The 14,159-nt window shown below is 40.5% G+C and overlaps 1 protein-coding gene across 1 annotated transcript in view; it reads left to right on the top strand.

Moving 5' to 3' along the window:
* gabbr1b (gamma-aminobutyric acid (GABA) B receptor, 1b) overlaps positions 1-14,159 on the top strand; it is an 89,788-nt gene that overhangs the window by 53,798 nt on the left and 21,831 nt on the right. Inside the window, exons 12-14 of the mRNA XM_060865597.1 lie at positions 3,194-3,439; positions 4,224-4,287; positions 9,217-9,294. Coding sequence (XP_060721580.1) covers positions 3,194-3,439; positions 4,224-4,287; positions 9,217-9,294 — 388 coding nt within the window. The remainder of the gene's footprint in view (positions 1-3,193; positions 3,440-4,223; positions 4,288-9,216; positions 9,295-14,159) is intronic.

The following is a 14,159-nucleotide window of genomic DNA, read 5'->3' as shown; positions in this document are numbered from 1 at the left end:
TACCGGAATGTGAACAATGTAAAGTCATGGAATTAAATTAAAACACTCGAAAGCGCCATTTATCCTTCTCTACATACAAATACATGAGGTCACAGACAACAAGGTTTGGCCACTATGATTGGCCACTGTGATTAGACACTGTGGTTGGGCACTGTGATTAGACACTGAGATTGGACACTGTGATTGGGCGCTGTGATTAGTGACTGTGATTAGACACTGAGATTGGACACTGTGATTGGGCGCTGTGATTAGCGACTGAGATTGGACACTGAGATTGGACACTGTGATTGGACACTGTGATTACTGACTGAGATTGTCCATTGTAATTATTGAGTGAGATTAGACACTGAGATTAGACACTGAGATTGGACATTGTGATTGGGCGCTGTGATTAGTGACTGTTATTAGACACTGAGATTGGACACTGTGATTGGACACTGTGATTGGACACTGTGATTACTGACTGAGATTGTCCATTGTAATTATTGAGTGAGATTAGACACTGAGATTAGACACTGAGATTGGACATTGTGATTGGGCGCTGTGATTAGTGACTGTTATTAGACACTGAGATTGGACACTGTGATTGGCCGCTGTGATTAGCGACTGAGATTGGACACTGAGATTGGACACTGTGATTGGACACTGTGATTACTGACTGAGATTGTCCATTGTAATTATTGAGTGAGAATAGACACTGAGATTAGACACTGAGATTGGACATTGTGATTGGGCGCTGTGATTAGTGACTGTTATTAGACACTGAGATTGGACACTGTGATTGGGCGCTGTGATTAGTGACTGAGATTGGAAACTGAGATTGGACACTGTGATTGGACACTGTGATTACTGACTGAGATTGTCCATTGTAATTATTGACTGAGATTAGGCACTGAGATTAGACACTGAGATTGGACATTGTGATTGGGCGCTGTGATTAGTGACTGTTATTAGACACTGAGATTGGACACTGTGATTGGGCGCTGTGATTAGTGACTGAGATTGTCCATTGTAATTATTGACTAAGATTAGACACTATGATCGGCCATCTGATGAGTGGCTGAGATTAGACACTGTGATTGAACACTGTAATTAAACACTGACAATGTGATTGGCCACTGTGATGGGACAATGTAAATAGGCATTGTGATTGGTGACTGTAATTAGACGCTGTGGTTGATCACTGTGATTAGACACTGTGTTTGGTCACTGTGATTAGACACTGTGGTTGGACACTGAGATTAGTTACTGTTATTAAACACCGATTAGACACTGTGATTGGAAACTGTGATTAGACACTGTGGTTGGAAATTGAGATTAGACACTGTGGTTAGACATTGTGATTAGACACTGTGGTTGGACTCTGTGATCAGTTACTGTTATTAAACACTGATTAGACACTGTGGTTGGACATTGTGATTAGACACTGTGGTTGGACTCTGAGATTAGTTACTGTTATTAAACACTGATTAGACACTGTGGTTGGACACTGTGTTTAGTTACTGTTAATAAACACTGATTAGACACTGTGGTTGGACACTGTGTTTAGTTACTGTTAATAAACACTGATTAGGCACTGTGATTGGACACTGTGATTAGACCATGAGATTAGACAGTGTGAATGGTGACAGATTAGACATTGTCTGGACACTTGGCAGTTAAGAGAGAGTAAAGCCATCACTCTCACTCACAGAGCATGGCCAGATGTGAGAGCTTTTGTAATAAGGTTATTTTTTCTTTCAGACTGATAGGATTTTCTTGTTAGCAATATTGAAAATTGCACTAGTGAAATATTTCCTATTTTCTCTCTGCCCTGAGACCATGATGTGGTTTCCATCCACCTGCTTGTGCTTTCCATCCACCTGTGGTTTCTACAGTGAAGACCATGATGTGGTTTCCATCCCCCTGTTTTCGTGCAAGCTTACTAAAACCTTACTAAAAACCCAGTCATTTGGAAAGCACCTAAAGGTTGCTAAACATTTGAACTATAAAACTTGGCCCTTGCATAAAGAAAGAATCCTTTACATGGGGGAACAGAAACGTATTTTTCAAATAAACACAGTGTTTGTTCCAGTCTGTGTGTGATCGTGTGGGTTTGGCTGCTATCTTTCAGTACCGCAGTACTCTTCAGCGTTGTCACATAACCGTGATGGATAGAACGCTCTTCATGTTTGCACAAACATTTGAAAACACATCCTCATGTCATGAATCAGCTCACAGCCATAGTCATAGCCGTGGAAGATGTGACGGCTGTCTCTGGAGTCCAAACTGCTGATGAGAAGACAGGTGTGAGTTTCGGGGTGGAATGTGCTCTCAGGGGGGATGCCGTTTGAAGCACATCCAGCTCCGGTGCCCCTTGCTGGGAGCTGTCATGAGTACAGATGCCCCCGCTGTTCTCCCACATCCTGCTCAGTCTGGGCTCATTTCCAGATGCCCGCGCTTTACACCTGATGCCAAAAAAAAAAAAAAAAAAAAAACACGTCATATTGGACAGACATGTTTGTGGAAAAATCGGCATGCTAAATTTGCTTCATTCGGGAGCGATTTTCTCTCCCTCATTTCCTCCTGCCATTCTGCTCTTTGATGCAGTGGAATCGAAAGGCAGGAAATGCTTTTCGACTGCGCCGATGCTTTATGAGCACGCACACACAAACACACACTCACTCTCACATACTGTACTACCTCCCTGCCTTTTGCACCTATGCACACACACACTCAATCACAGCCCCTAGCTATTTACCTACACCTTGGCTTTTTGGCTAAATGGACCTGTGTATAGCGTAAAAATGAGAAGTGGAGTCCTTACTTTGGATATGAAAGAGAAAGAGAAAATCACTTTTGCCGTGTGCTTCTAAAATAACTGCAAAGCCACTTTCTCTCACCTGTCCCTAAATTCTCCACAGTTCCCCTTTTCAACAGTGTCACACAGGAATTGTTTATTTTTTTGCATCTGTATGTGCACATATGAATGAAAAGGGAAAAAATTCTACCTCCATCTGCATAAAATACTTCCACAGGGCAAGAAAGCACTTTATCTTGAATTATACTGTATAATGATTTCTCTCTCTCTCTCTCTCTCTCGCTCTCTCTCTCTCTCTCTCTCTCTCTCTCTCTCTCTCTCTCTCTCTCTCTCTCTTTCTCTCTCTCTCTCACCATCTGTGACATACATGTTTTCGTTTTGTTTGCTTTGCAGACCTCGCAGGAATTCTTGACCCAGCTGATGTCTAAACTGGGAGGGAAGAACCCAGAAGAAACAGGAGGATTTCAGGAAGCGCCGCTTGCCTATGACGCAGTGTGGGCTCTCGCTCTGGCGCTCAATAAGACTGTTGGGCCGTTAAGGGCCAGAGGCCGCAGGCTGGAGGACTTTAACTACAACAATAAGGACATTACTGCTGAGATTTACCGTGCCCTCAACACCAGCTCATTCGAGGGAGTCTCTGTGAGTAATGGAATGGATGGATTTGGGTTAAATGGATGGATGGATGGATGGATAAATAGATAGATGAATAGATGAAAAGATTTGTGGATATATGTGTTTGGATGGATGTTTTTGGTAAATGAATGAATTTGTAAGTGGAAGGATGGAAGAGTTTGTGGGTATGTGGATGGATGCTTTATTTTGATTGATGGATGTATTGGCTGTGGCGTGGATGGATGTACTTGGATTGTTGCTGGATGGATGGATGTATGGATGGATGGATGGATGGATGGATAGATGGATGGATAGATGGATGGGGGCTTGATGGATGGATAAATGGGTAGGTGGGGGGGGTTTAATGAATGGATAGGTTTGTGCATGTATGTATGGATGTATGTATGGATGTATGTATGGATGGATGGATGGATGGATGGTTGGATGGATGGATAGTTTTGTGGGTTTCTTGAGGGATTGATAGCTGGATGAATAGATGGTTTATTTTGGTCAGTGGATGAATTGGAAGGGTGGTTATAATGATGGGTGGGTTTGTGATTTTGGGATGGATGGATGGATGGATGGATGGAGGAAGGATAGATAGATAGATAGCTTGCTTGATTGCTTAATCAGTGGATGGATAGATATAGAGAAGTTTTAAATAAGCAATAGACCAAATAGAGACGAATTGCTTTTTATTATATCTTTGAACGTCATGCTGCTTTAAAATAGAATGAAGTGTGAAACGTGTTCAAGATGTGCTAAAGAAGGAGATGAAGACTTTGAAAGACTTTCTTCTCATCTCTTCCAGGGTCACGTTGTGTTTGACGCACAGGGATCGAGAATGGCCTGGACTCTGATTGAGCAGCTGCAAGGTAACAGAATCAATTTGACCGAATCTCCGTCATGGCATTAACATGTGATTATGACAGTTCACTCATTCACTGTATGTATAATTACCTCTGACTTGTCATTCATCATAGAGAACATGACTTTAGTCAGCACCAGACAGTTAAATCTCTTTGACTTGTGTCTGTTTGAAGACTGAAATGATAATGATTAATATGTAACATGCTGTGAAAGATCCTGCATCACTGCGTGTAGTCCGGGTAAACATTTACCTCTTCATTTAACCCACTGCTGCCCAACCAAGTGTGAGTGGAGTGTGTGAAAAGGCTTTTAAGAGGCAGCAGCTGCAGGTTAAGTGCTACATGTCAGCAGTGATCATTACACTCCACTACTTCCTGACATGTAGATGATTTATGAGACTGGTGTCAGCCTTGTCGTTCCTTGTTCCAGGGACACACAGGTGTCAGGTGAAACATGCTGTTTCTTCGTTTTATAATGCTCACATGATCTGGATCTATAGTTATCCATGAAAGGCATTTAAAACTTTTAAACAAAAATACAGTTGAATAAAATGAGCTTCTAATTAATATAATTAAAAAGAACATATACTAGGGGGGCACGGTGGCTTAGTGGTTAGCACGTTCGCCTCACACCTCCAGGGTTGGGGGTTCGATTCCCGCCTCCGCCTTGTGTGTGTGGAGTTTGCATGTTCTCCCCGTGCCTCGGGGGTTTCCTCCGGGTACTCCGGTTTCCTCCCCCGGTCCAAAGACATGCATGGTAGGTTGATTGGCATCTCTGGAAAAATTGTCCGTAGTGTGTGATTGCGTGAGTGAATGAGAGTGTGTGTGTGCCCTGCGATGGGTTGGCACTCCGTCCAAGGTGTATCCTGCCTTGATGCCCGATGACGCCTGAGATAGGCACAGGCTCCCTGTGACCCGAGGTAGTTCGGATAAGCGGTAGAAGATGAATGAATGAATGAATGAATGAATGAATGAATGAATGAACAACTATGAAAACTACTACTAATTCTCATAGCCCTGAGTGACTGCTACCATATGAGATACTAATCACCACTGTAGAGTGGGACATGACAAAGACCTTCAGTTCTCAACATTAGGACTCTTCCAGAAACCACAGTCAGTGTTCGTAGTGTAGGACAAGACAACGCAGCAATCATAAATCTAGGAAATCCAAAAATTCCAGGGTCAACCTGAAATTTTTAAAAATCATGGATTAGACTTAAAGGCAAATGCACAACAAAGTTTAGTGGCAAGACACTGGGTATGAAGACACAAGTGAAACAAGGGTCAGGTGCATTTAATCAGACCGATAACAATATAAGGCCTAAGACAGAATCCGTTATTTTTTTATTATTATCTCTGAGAGAGAAAAGCAAGTGAGTTTTTATAGCATAGATTGGCCTCTGTCAATCCTGTCAGTCTGTCTTCTTATTTATTATTAAATGTAAAATAAATGAACAAATTATGTTTGTGCTTAGGAATACGTTAGCATCTTGAAGTGGTGTTGGAAAATGTCAAACTCTGGATGGTGTACAGGGTTTCCCCAGGATCAGGCTGCCACACATATTAGGTGGCAGAATCTGATTTTGTTTGCGTACTAAAATAACTCTTTTTTTTTTTTTTTTTTTTTTTTTTTTAAGAGTGCATGTTCTGTTGTTGTTGTTGTTTTTTTAGACAGGTGCTTTTCCTGGTCTCAGTGATGGAATAGCAAAATAGAGCCATGCTCTTTTCTGCTTCACTGTCTCGATCAAGTCGCTGCAATGCCAAGTTCATCGATATTCTAGTCTTTGCTACCACACGCTGATTGCATCCTCTTATCTCCGCTGGGGTTTTGTCAGGCCGTAGCTATTTCCAGAGTCCGAACTGTGTGATTGGCGAGGCTTATATTCTCCTGCTTGAGTCTTTGTGCCTGTGTCGTCACCCGTATCTCCTGTCCAACTTTCCAGCCCTGTAGCTTTAAAAAGGAGCTTTATTTTTAAAGCCTGAAGTATATATTTCCTTTTCTTGTTCAGTGTTGATTGAAAAGGTTGAAAAGATTGTTGCTTTGGCTTTGACTGTGAGCTTATTTGAGAGAGAGAGAGAGAGAGAGAGAGAGAGAGAGAGAGAGAGAGAGAGAGAGAGAAGGTGAGAGAGAGAGAAAGAGAAGAAAAAAAATTTGAGAGTGTCAATGCTGAGTCTCAGTGTATTAAGGCATCGAATAGCTGATTTGTGACTTGTTTGCTTTGTGAGCTCCAGATGCAACGTTTTTACTTTCACTATAACAGCTCTTCTGCAATGAAACACTCACCTTCTTTCCGTCTGTGTCTCTCTGTCTCTCTCCTCTGCTCGACTGCTTGTTAAACACAAAGAATGAGATGTTCCTAAGAGGACTTTTGCTGCCAAGTCACTTTGTGAGGTATTTGAACCCACAAGGACACATCAACACTCCTGTAAGAGTTTTAAGTGCTAGATTTTAGAGTCATGTAGATTAGATTAAAGCCTTGTGAGCCATGACACATTTATATCCACATTTCTTTAGATGCTGAAAAACTAACAGCAGGTTAATGCTGGCTAGCTTGTCTCAGCCTGAGACGCTCTGCCCACGGACCGTATGTTATATATTATACACAGAGCTAGACAAAACTAACTGAGTCTTTCCTTTTATATTGTCTACAAACAAGTCTGTGTACACACAGAAAAAAAAAACCTTAAATAAATTGTGTCTTAAACATTTAAGCATGTACATGTGCAGTGATTAATTAGTATGTAATCCTGTTATGTTGCATCTATTCCGAGTGATTTATTTCCAGTGACAGGCAATATAGTTAGACAGGACATCAGTAAGTGACGTCACTTTGACGTGACACTTCAGTGAGCAAGACTGAGTCATTTGGCAAATTAGTTTGCTATTGATTTCTCCTGTCCTTGTTTCTGTTTCTCTGCTAAGATGCGAGGAAGGAAAACACAGAAAGGAAATGAGGAACAGCAAATAAACGATCTAGAGACACCCAACGATTAAGTGGCAAGAATCTACAGACTACAGATAAACAAGACTTAGAATTGCAAGAGATTATAGAAACAGTTCCATAGAATGTGGAAATAATAGGGAGATAATGTATAATTATTGAAACGGATGACTTAAATGTAAAATGGGAAGCCAGTGGGGTAAAACACAGGTGGGCAAAGTGTGGAGGTCGAATGAGGTCAAAAGCTTATTATTTTCTTTTTATTTTAATCACTTAAACTGAGGATGCCCCTACGGCCTGAGCTAATATTCATTTTACTTTTTTTAAATTAGGTCATTTGAAGTAATTACTGAATAGTAATTAGCTGTCACAACTCAGCTTTCATGTCATTCTTCTTGTTTTACCCCCTTTGACCTCCACAATGTGCCCCAGTTTATGATTTATTTGGTTTCTGAGTTTACACAACAGTAATTTCTGCATATATTATTCAATAATTCATGTTCAGTAAGTATCCTGATCAGCGATCCTAATCCCAGGAGCACTGGACGTGAGTTGGGAACACACCCTGTGTATATCTCCAGGCTATTGCGAAGCATAGTACACACACATTCACAGCTAGGGTCATTTCAGTGTATCCAATCCACCTACCAGCATTTCTGGGATGTCGGAGTAAGCCTAGAGAACATGGAGGAAACCCATGTATAGGGTAAATTGATCTCAAAATTAACCCTAGAGCTGTGAGCCAGCAGTGCTACTTACTGCACTGCCATGTTGTTCATATGCTTTAGGATGAATACTCAAAATTTTTAAGAGTTTTACCTACATTTGCTCATTTGAATTGTATGTATAAAATGGGAAACCAAGAGTATCATGTAATGGTGGGCCAAATGTGGAGGTCGAAGGGGGTCAAAAGTACATGACATGACAGCTAAATTGTTTTAATTATGGGAGTATTGAACTATGATCAGTTTTAAAATCAGTCTTATATCAATTCAGGTCTAAATAGTTTTAATGCACGGCTGTATCACTGCATAATAGTCCCAGTCCACTGAAATGAAGTTTTAATTAAATTGACACATAATTAAGAAAAGCACTAGAAGTTCAAATTAAGTAAACTTCTCACTGATCGAGCTTCATGCGCACTGTTCGCGGAAATGAAGCTGAAGTTGGTGTTATACAGCACACAGCAACAACAGGAGCTAATAATAACTCTATCTCTCTATCTCACTGTGTTCTCTGTTTTTTCACTTTCTGTCCTCTCCGTTACTTGCTCACACATAGATATAAACATACATTCTCACACACACACACACACACACACACACACACACACACACACACACACACAAATCTCCCAGGAGGTAGCAAGAGCTGAGTGCAGTAATTACGCTTAATGATTACCTGATAATTATAATGCTTCTCACTTAACTTAATTTCTTGTTGTGTATGCGGCTGCAGACCCCCGGAGTCCTGTAAAGACCCAAACGGCAATAAATGGCAGATAACATGCACTGCATGTGTATATCTGTGTGTGTGTGTGTGTGTGTGTGTGTGTGTGTGTGTGTGTGTGTGTGTAGTTGTGTATCTGGCTTTTGGGTAGTGCAGTTGCTTTCAGTCTGATTACATGAAATGAAGATAAATTTCTCCACCAGCTCAATCTCTTCTGCACTGGAATATTACTGTTACCCAGTTACTGTGTCCTCTCTGTATCTGAATTGTGGGCAAAGAATAACAGGAAAAAAACATCACGTGCATTGTTTATGTGAGGAGGAACTCTCACAATCATGAGGATTGATGACAGGTTCTGGTTTCAGGCTGCTGGCTATGAGCAGAAACCTGCGCTTGTATTAAGAAAGCTGTCAAAATGTTCAGCTGTCTTATCATATTGATTTAAAGCACTGTATGACGGGACACCTGCCATGCCTCTGTCTCTTATTATACCTCTACTGTGTCTCTCACAGTGTCTCACACTCATGTCTGTCTTCTATAGGAGGGAGCTATAAGAAGATCGGCTATTACGATATGACCAAAGGCAATCTCTCCTGGTACGGGAACGACAAGTGGATAGGTGAGATACAATTATATTATATTATATTATATTATATTATATTATATTATATTATATTATATTATATTATATTATATTATATTATATTATATCATGTTAATGTTGCATTCTCAAATCTAATTGGTCAGAAGGTGTTGATTAATTTCCATAAATTGAAACGTGTTTTTTTTGCTGTTTTTTTGATGTTATCGTTTCTATAGTAACAGCTCAGTCACTGGCACTTTTCTAGCGGATGCTGGATATAATCTAAAAATAAATAAAAAAGAATAATGGGTTATTATAGGACAAGAACAAAAGAATGAAACACGTAGAATGATTGTTGATATGGTGGCACTCGAGTTTAACGTTGTTGGAAAGAGTCTAAAGAGTTAGCAAGTTTTCCTTCTCAGGTTTTCCTTCCTTTTCAGTATTTTGTTTTCTTTAAAATCAAACAAAACACAGAAGCTGGTGAGGTTTACAGCTGCTGTAGTGAAATGATAACAGGAACAAGCTCATTGCACAATATTAAAAGGATGATAAAAAACATATGTATTGTTTTTTTAATAAATTAAAAAATTGCTAGTTTCGGAAAATTTCTGTTGTCCCGAAGTGTTTTAATTTTGAATTACAGACTGTATCTCTTTATCACTGACTATCAGGCCTCCATCCGTCCATCCATCCAGCCATCCTTCCTTCCTTCCTTCCATCCTTCTTTCTTTCATTCTGCTATTCTATGGTACGAAAACACACACTGTTCCTGCCACGTTGCTTGTCTTTTATAGCTCTGTGCCTCTTAGGGTCACATTCATAACCTTATATTATCTCACAAAACACATACACACACACACACACACAGACAAACACACACACACACACACAGAGTAGATCTAAGGCAAGCCAGGCTGGAGGCGTTTAATCAATCAGTCAAACTCTGTTTAGTATTCTCTTTGTGAGAACAAGAAGATAGAGGGGAGGATGGAAGGAAAAAAAGAAAAATGAAAAATGAATGACATTAGAAAACTGCCACTAGGTAATTCCAAACATAAATTGAGCAAGCAGACTAATAAAAAATCTGCCCCACATAGTATGAGTGATGGCTGCGTTCAGTTTTCTAATCAAATTTCATGACCGGCTCAAACTCTGTCTAAGGGAGGCTGTGTGGAGAAGATGCCTGCTGACATCTGGAACAAAACAAATCAGAAGGAAAGACCAGACAGGCGGACAAGAGGCGTCTACGCGTCCTCCGTGGATATGAATAGTCCAATCAGCATAGGCAGCGGTGACGTGCATCCTACGTGCTTCCAAATTTTTCTGTCAGCCGTTTAGAACTCAAAAGCAGGATGTAGGATTTCAAAATTGTATCTGAGTTGCGTGCGCGATGTCATTAGCTCCAGGCTCGTTTAGCTGGCGGGCTGAAGATAGAGTGTCAGCTCTGAACACGAAGCTCTTTATGCGCAGTGTGCATTCCCTGAACAAGGCCAGCGTATGCCTGCGAGCTTTCAAAACGGCCTTATTAGCTTTTTAAAATGTAGAGAATCCATCACGCTCCATGGCAACTGTAGCGAGCCTGTGTCGCTGAAAGCGCTAATTGCAATTTTCACAAAAACGCTTCCGGTGGGAATGTGAGGAAGGCTGCAAGTGTTTATTCAACTTGTAAGTGTGAATACCGAGGTGACAGCAGGCTGATGTGGCAAATCCTGTTACCTATAGATTCAGTGAGAGATTGTGTGTGTGTATGTGTGTGTGTGTGTGTGTGTGTGTGAGGTGAAGTGGAACCTGTCAGAAAGGCATTTGGGTGACAGTGACCATTGACCTTCATCGTATTATGCTCCATATTGAGTAGAGACTAAGGAGACTCTGGAGAGAAAAATAGTATGTCTGCATGCTTCACACGTGCCAAGGTTAATGCATGGGCTGTGTGTGTGTGTGTGTGTAGCCTGATGGCAGGGACACAAGCCGTGCCATCTGGGAGCATGGACACACACATGCCAACTGTCACAGTGTAGACGCACGAGCATCCCGGGTCACCACTGGGTAGTAAAACGGCCATGGTGACCCTGTCACACTGTCCCTATGGTGAATGTTGCCTAGCGCCAGCCTCATGCTCGCTGCTGTTCCGAGTCTAAAAATAAGCATTAAGCAGTGACGTGGTTGAATAACGGAACCGCCAAGGAGAGTGTGACTTTGCTCCAGGACGTTACATGTTAAGCAATTCCTTCGTTTTTATTTGGCATGTTGCTCTCTCTCTTTCTCTCTCTCTTTCTCTCTCTCTCTCTTTCTGTCTCTCGCTTTCTCTCTCTTGATGTCTTTCCTAACACACTACATACTCTCTCTCCTTTCCTGGTCGCCCATGACAACCGCTGCATTGCTGCCGTCTTCTCTCATCTCCGTAGCAACCGTTACCGTTATGAGGCTTGGTTGCCATGGTAGCGTATGGCCCTGATTTCACCATCAAGGTCAGGTAGATGTACTAAAAAACAAATGCAGACAGGCACTCCCCACACACACACACACACACACACACACACACACACACACACACACACATACACACACACACACAGGATAGGGATGATCAGTCACAGCACAAATAGAAACACAAAGAGTACACTGTGAAGTCAATACTGCACTTTTCAAAGTAAAAACTCTATCAGATCATCTGAAAACAATCCTCAGTGTCTCCACTGCCAGGTCTGGAGAGAGAGGCAGATTTTACTGGGTGTGAAACATTACAGATATCTGGTAGAAAACAAGAAATGTATGGCTAGAAAGGTGGTAATGTCCTTTAAGCATCTAATGATTGTTCATTTTACAGAAAATAATTAGCATGCATGTAAGTGTCCCTGTTCTGTGGGAAAATAATATTACTAATTTTATTGGCTATTAACAAATAATCCTGTACTATAACAATTATTTACAACATCTCTCTCTCTAACTCTCTCTCTGCACATGCACACACACAAACACACACACACAATTACACACATACACACACACACACACACACACACACACACACATATATATATAGAGAGAGAGAGCGAGAGAGAGAGAGAGAGAGAGAGAGAGAGAGATCTAGACATCTGTCTATGTACTTAGGTAGTTTTTATTAACTCAGTGGTTTCATAGATCACAGAAGCAGCTCATATAAATGGACTGCCTTAAAATAAAAAGGAGGACACTGGCTGTCACTAACAATTAAACATTCACAAATCGCAGCCAGCTAGCGGACCATAAACATCAGGTGGACAATAAAAATGGCAGATGTTTGAATTTTTTCATGTCTCGTATCCATCTGCCATTTTTGACAGACTTAACTTTTGTGGTACTGGGCACATGAGGCTAACATAAATCCCTGCTTCCTAACTCAAACAACATGCTTGGTGGATTAGTAGATAAGTGGATCAGCAGAACAGTACATGAGAGGATCAGTAGATCAGTGGATCAGAAGATTAATAGATCATTAGATCAATAGATTCCTAGGTCAGTGGATCAGTACGACGGTAGATTAATAGATCAGTAGATCAATAGATCAATAGATCAATAGATTAATAGATCAGTGGATTAGTAGATTAATAGACCAGTGGATCAGTAGATCAATAGATCATTAGATCAGTAGATTAATAGATTAGTGGATCAATAGATCAGTAGATTAATAGATCATTGGATCAGTAGATTAATAGATCATTGGATAAACAGAATAATAGATCAGTGGATTAGTAGATCATTAGATCAGTAGATTAATAGATCAGTGCATCAGAAGACCACTTAATGTCACAAAATGATCCCAGGGATTAGAATTAAAACATAACTGATGGATTGGAAATGACATCCTTAAGACCGTTATGACTCTATCTAGGTACCACAAAGATAGAGTCTTAAAGCTCTCATGTCTTCATTATATCACTGTTTAGTCTGTCCTGTAAGAGGTTAATTAGATTTAATTAGCTTTTTTTTTATTTTAGTTTTAGTTCCAGGAGATTAGCTGAAGGAGGTAAACCAGGTGGTGTAAAGTGGTGGTGTAAAGTACAGATGAACCAAAAATCTTGGAAATTAGCCAAAACCTGATATGTGTTACATTTTCAGTAGGAGAACCGAATGCTGGAATGTTATTAGTAACTGCGTTTCTTTTTTTACCCCAGAAGATGTTAAAATAGCAGAACAAAGCTCAACATCTTCTACTAGACTCAGAAATCCAACACCCTCGACGACAAAGGGTGACCGATCATCCATGACAACGAGTCCTGTTATTTTTTTTTTTTAGTTTGTTCTTTGACACTTTTGACACAGTCGAGTATTTTTATTCCTTCTTCTCTAAAAACCCTGACTACTGATGGCTAGCAGAGATGGCTTTCATTTTCACGTCTGTCTTCCTGCTGTATTGGTTCCAGTATATTGAGCAAGTGTTGTACATCATCTTGATAGTCCATTTCCACATGGTCATAATTTTCACAGCCGATCTGCTGCATAAACCTGTTTCAACTCTTTTGTGATGGCACTTTGTTGTAGTCTATTTTATTATAAGTCAGAATTCATGGCAGATTTTTCCTGAAATTCTGGAAAAACATTTAAAGCATCTCTTATATAGCGCAAAAGTTTCTGCATTTAGAATCCGTGTTGTAAATAAAGTTTAGTTTTAGATTTGTTTATTAGAGACACAATCTGTCCTGCAGTCACATGACTGTACTAAACTGGAAAAAACAAACTAAACTAGATTTGTAAAGTTCGTCGCAACAAACTTTGATGTTGGCTTTGACGAAGCAAGTATTCGCAAAGGCCGGTGCTTTATGGGGGCGAGTGGACATAAGGGTCAGTGTTACTTTTGGAAGCAAGTAAACAGAAAGCTTGTTCATGTTGTGCAAATTCTTTATTTTCACGTGACATCC

Source organism: Tachysurus vachellii, chromosome 3 (genome assembly GCF_030014155.1).
Source record: "Tachysurus vachellii isolate PV-2020 chromosome 3, HZAU_Pvac_v1, whole genome shotgun sequence".
In the NCBI taxonomy this organism is placed as follows: Eukaryota; Metazoa; Chordata; class Actinopteri; order Siluriformes; family Bagridae; genus Tachysurus; species Tachysurus vachellii.
Note: the sequence above shows the minus strand (reverse complement) of the source record. Positions and strands in the feature narration are given on the sequence as shown.